At 42.7% G+C, this 5186-nt stretch overlaps 1 protein-coding gene across 1 annotated transcript; it reads left to right on the top strand.

Moving 5' to 3' along the window:
• LOC8082648 (U4/U6 small nuclear ribonucleoprotein PRP4-like protein) lies at nt 1367-5186 on the top strand. The gene is made up of 5 exons (XM_002467807.2): nt 1367-2237; nt 3180-3633; nt 3824-4021; nt 4115-4196; nt 4858-5186. Exons 1-5 carry the CDS (start codon nt 1504-1506, stop codon nt 4950-4952), a joined length of 1563 nt encoding a protein of 520 aa, XP_002467852.1. The 5' UTR covers nt 1367-1503; the 3' UTR covers nt 4953-5186.

The raw sequence follows: 5186 nt of genomic DNA, 5'->3' as shown, positions 1-5186 counted from the left end.
AAAAAACTAGGGACAAAACCATCCCACTCTCTGGTATCCTAAAACCATATAGACTTTAATATCAGATTGACCTGTTTGGTTGGGTGTATTTGAGTTAACTTGTTCTCAAAATGCAGAAAACGACTTCTTACATGTCTGTATGGTGACTTGGGCGTATGGCGTGCATGAGAAGTGACTAGGGGGTTGTTTGGTTCCCTACCATACTTCGCCAAAGCACAACTTCAGCAACCACGTTCAAATAGTCATTGTTTGGTTGAGCATTAATGTTTAGCAGCCACAGAAAAAGCTAGTTCATCTCTACTGCATTTACACCACACTTATGATACTGATTTACTTCGCCATACAAATGTGGTGCCGTTACACTCTCGGTGGCAGGGCATGGCCAACAACCAAGCAGCGGCTGGCCGCTTGCCTAAAGTCCCTCAGTGTGTCCTATTCTAAAATAATATGGCATATTCATTCAAGATTGTTATATTGTTGATCACGATATAAGTTAGGAGCTCATGCTGCGCAAAATGCAGGAAATGACTTTTAGATGTTTGTATGGTGTGTGTGAGAAGCGACCAGGCCGGCCATTTGCCTCAAGTCCCTCCCAGCCTGGTTTCTTAGTGTGTCCTATTCTAAAATCTTGGAGACTATCCATCAAAATACATGCAATAACAATTGTTTTTGAGAGAATTAAGAGTATGGTCTTGAAAAAAACTTGTCTTAGATATATAATCTAATAACATCTATGGATGAAAACGATACAGATATTCGAGATCTAATCTGTTTAGAGTGGTTTATATCCGTTCATATCCGAGTCTAGATATTCAACATCTGATACCGTATTTATATCTAAATACTCAAATCGCATGTTTATGACGTCGACTTCTTTGTATCCTATCTGGCATGGTTCATGCTATCTGTATTCGAGTCCGAATAAAAAAAAAATAAATTCGTATTTGATTCGTTTACATCTTAGAGGTTAGTTCAGGAGAAGACGAGCCGCGTCCGATGCGACAGACGCCTGTGGGCCTTGGGCCATGGCAGAGCGTTCCCGGTATTGAGACGATGACGTCGGTCTTTTGTAGGGATAAAAATAGTACAGATATTTTTCAACTCTATCTAAGGCCAGATTTATTTAGAAAAGTTCAAATCTGTCTTTATATGAGTCTAGAATTCAACATCTGATACTGTGTTCATATCTGAATATTTAAATCGTATCATTGTATCCTATTCAACATGGTTGACATTATCCTTATTCGAATCTGACTAAAAATATAAAGTAAATATAATATTATTGATATAAGTCCCTGTCCAGTTTTCATCCGTATCCGTATTTTAGGTGTGGAGAAGAAAAAAAAAGCGAGGCTGCGACTGCGACAGCCCTCGCCACTTCGCCAGGTGCGGCCGGCCCGTCAATCGTCCCCCGTCGGCACCGCAAGCCCCCGTCTTCGTCACCGCCATCGCTTCCCACTTCAAAACCCTAACCCTAAACCCTCATCGCGGGAGCCCTCGCCCATGGAGAACCCCAGGCCCCAGCCCCCGGCCCCCACTCCTCCCATGGCTCCGCTTCCCGTCCACCCGCCAATCGCTCCCATCCCCGTCCCTCCGCCCCGCGCGCCCGCCGCCGCTGCTTCCATGGCCTCCACCTCCACTTCCTCCGCCGGGGGCGGAGGCGAGGCCGAGTACGAGCTCTCCGACGACCACCGCGCCGCGCGGGAGCGCCACGAGCGCGCGGTGCAGGAGCTCCTCCAGCGGCGCCGCGCCTACGCCATGGCCGTGCCCACCAACGACTCCGCCGTGCGGGCCCGCCTCCGCCGCCTCGGCGAGCCCATCACGCTATTCGGCGAGCGCGAGATGGAGCGCCGCGACCGCCTCCGAGCCCTCATGGTCCGGCTCGAGGCCGATGGCCAGGTCGACCGTCTCCTCCGCGCGCAGGAGGACGACCAGGCCGCGCGCGCCGGCGAGGAGGAGGAGGAGGAGGAGCAGATCCAGTACCCCTTCTTCACCGAGGGCACGCAGGAGCTTCTTAAGGCGCGTGTCGACATTGCACAGTACTCGCTCCCCCGTGCCAAGGCCAGGATCGAGAGGGCCAAGCGCCGCCACGAGGATCCCGATGAGGACCCAGAGGCGGAGGCCGAACTCGTCGTGAAGCAGGCTGGGGAGTTTGTCCTGGAGTGCAGCGAGATTGGAGATGATCGCCCTCTCACCGGCTGTTCCTTCTCTCGTGATGCATCAATGCTGGCCACAAGGTACTTCCTCTTAATCATACGGAATTACATGTGCTTTGTTCCTGTATGTCTCAAACAAATGCTGTGAGGCAAGGATGCTGAGAATTGTTACCTATTAATTCTATTATTATGTGACTTCACTAGTTAATTCTGGGTCTGGCAATACTTCTGATCATTTTGACTAAGCATATCATAATAAGGGATATCCAATATAGAAAAAGCTTTTACATTGTGGACAGTGATAGAAAATAATCTGAACTGCTGTAGTTTTTTTGTCGGAAGTCCATGTTTAGTCAATTTATTATACTTTGTTGCATGGATTCATTCACTTGTGCAGTCCGGCTTGAACTTAATTGTGATGAGTTTTTCACCTCAAGCGAACTGCAACTAGTAAGTTCAGATATGACATTTGAAAATGTCACCATCTGGTCACTTGGGAATTAACAAAGTTAACTGTATTTTAGATTTTAGTGTCTGAAATCACTGCGGGCTGCTAGGAAGCCAGGATCAGATTTGCTTCTCTTCTAGTTGATAGAGAATGTCCAACATATTATCAATCCCATATTCTCCAAATGGGGTTTGGTTGGAACTTGTATCACTACCCAATGCACATAATCCCCCTTTATCCTGAAGAACCTTGTAGAACATAAAGCTGAAGTTACATATGTACTTTAGCTTTATTCAGGATTATTAAAATAACAGCAACAAGACCATCTTCAGCAATATTCACTTTGAGTCATTAATTTAAATTAGTTAGCTGTTCATGTGCACAATAATAAGATTGTTAACTGAAGTTAAACAACTTATCTATGTTACTTATGTTATGTGCAACTAGTTGCTTATTAAATGTCATGATAGCTATCACATCTTTACATTTGTTTTGAGCTTTAACATGGAAGATTATGTTCTTGTACTCTTTCTTCCTTTTCAGGAAATAACCATTTGCTTATCCGCATTGTGTAGTTCCTGGAGTGGAATAATCAAAGTATGGAGCATGCCACAAATAACCAAGGTCGCAACCCTGAAAGGTCACACAGAACGTGCAACTGATGTTGCCTTCTCTCCTGCTGATGACTGCTTAGCAACAGCTTCAGCTGATAGAACTGCAAAATTATGGAAACCAGATGGGTCACTTTTGATGTCTTTTGATGGCCACCTTGATCGTCTTGCTCGCCTTGCTTTTCATCCATCTGGAAAGTACCTTGGTACAGCTAGCTTTGACAAGACTTGGAGATTGTGGGACATCAATACTGGAAAGGAGCTGCTACTCCAAGAGGGGCACAGCAGAAGTGTGTATGGGGTTAGCTTTCACCCTGATGGTTCTTTGGCAGCATCTTGTGGTCTTGATGCATATGCTCGAGTATGGGATCTGAGATCAGGAAGATTGTTCTTTGCCCTCAAGGGCCATGTGAAACCTGTAAGTTCTTCCTTTTCTTCCTTTTCTTTTCTTTTCTTTTCTTTTCTTTTCCCTTTTGCAGTATGGAACATGAAACTGTAAAAATACCTTTACAGTATTTTGTATGGGATTATACGTATGTTGTTGTCCAGCTGTTATTATCTTGTGAACACCTCATTTGTATATGACTTAATTTCACTTTCTATTTCAGGTCCTAGGAGTCAGCTTCTCTCCTAATGGTTATCTGGTTGCAACTGGAAGTGAAGACAATTTCTGTCGAATATGGGATTTGAGGAAAAAGCAAATGTTGTATTCTATACCAGCTCATAAGAGTCTTATTTCACATGTAAAATTTGAACCTCAAGAAGGGTATTATTTAGTGACTTCTTCCTATGACACCAAAGCAGCAGTAAGTTTTATGTAATTTAATTTATTTAATGTGTTCTCTTTATTATTCCCTCATTAGCCAATTGGTCTCATGCATTCTATTCTATGTTTTCAGCTGTGGTCAGCTCGGGATTACAAACCAATCAACAGTTTGGTGGGCCACGAGTCAAAGGTTACTAGTTTGGATATTAGTGGAGGTGAGATATTACTTATGGTTTTCTTTGTCCCTGTGTATATAATTCAGAAACCTTATTTAGGAGTAATCAATTCTGCCCTGCATCTGGTTCTGAAAATCAAATTGGGTTATTAATAATTGAAATTGCCATTTGTGATTGTTCACTTTAGTTTCTAGTTTCTTAACTAGCAGTGGCAATTTGAGTGGTTATGCTATTGTATATTACTTCCCTAGGATTATTTTTTGTTGTGTGATAAGTAGAGTCATGAGAGTATAATCTTGTAAACTTTATTGTGTACATTTAGAAAATTCAGAAAATTCATTGTGTTACTTTTAATACTAGGTAATACTCCCTCTGTCCCAAAATAATTAACTTTCTAAGGTTTCAAATTTGTCCCAAAAAGAATAACATTGTACCAAAACATGGGACACTGCCTCCTAATGCAGAAGCTAATCATGAGTGCATGCAAACGATAACTGCCAAATCCTCTAGGAAAGGAAATTAGATGAGGGTACATGCGTCTTCCTTAATCTGTCTAGAAAGTTATTTATTTTGGGACAGAGTATATCTGATACCTTGACATGTTGGTGACCTTTTTTTCTGTGATGTTTTCGTGAAATTCATACGTAAGCTTAACATGTTGATAAACTTCTAATTGATAATATTTCTGTGGCTAATGCAGATGGACAGAAGATTGTGACTGTGTCGCATGATCGTACGATAAAAATTTGGTCATGCAGAAGTAGCACACAAGATAATGCAATGGAATTGGATTGAGACATTGGCGTCATTGCTGTTAGCCCTGCTCTCTATCCATCAGCAGTAGATGTTCTGCTTTTTTGCTGACCAGACATTCTAAATAGTCATTTTTGCTATTGCACAGAGCTATTTCGTAACATGTATAAACCCTTGGCTGAGAAATATATTCTGCTATGTTAACTTTGCTGGTATGCCTTGTCATATGCTAACATAAATTGATCCCAGATAATAATAACAAACCATGTTATCCCA

This window comes from Sorghum bicolor, chromosome 1 (assembly GCF_000003195.3).
Source record: "Sorghum bicolor cultivar BTx623 chromosome 1, Sorghum_bicolor_NCBIv3, whole genome shotgun sequence".
Lineage (NCBI taxonomy): Eukaryota > Viridiplantae > Streptophyta > Magnoliopsida > Poales > Poaceae > Sorghum > Sorghum bicolor.
The sequence above is the reverse complement of the archived record's forward strand: the minus strand, read 5'-3'. Positions and strand labels throughout refer to the sequence as shown.

What these genes read in the sequence shown, in the direction of transcription:
- LOC8082648 (XM_002467807.2), top strand. Translation starts at nt 1,504, where the DNA reads ATGGAGAACCCCAGGCCCCAGCCCCCGGCCCCCACTCCTCCCATGGCT. An exon ending in GCATCAATGCTGGCCACAAG is followed by an intron (nt 2,238 to 3,179) that starts GTACTTCCTCTT and finishes CGCATTGTGTAG; the next exon opens with TTCCTGGAGTGGAATAATCA. An exon ending in CCTATGACACCAAAGCAGCA is followed by an intron (nt 4,022 to 4,114) that starts GTAAGTTTTATG and finishes CTATGTTTTCAG; the next exon opens with CTGTGGTCAGCTCGGGATTA.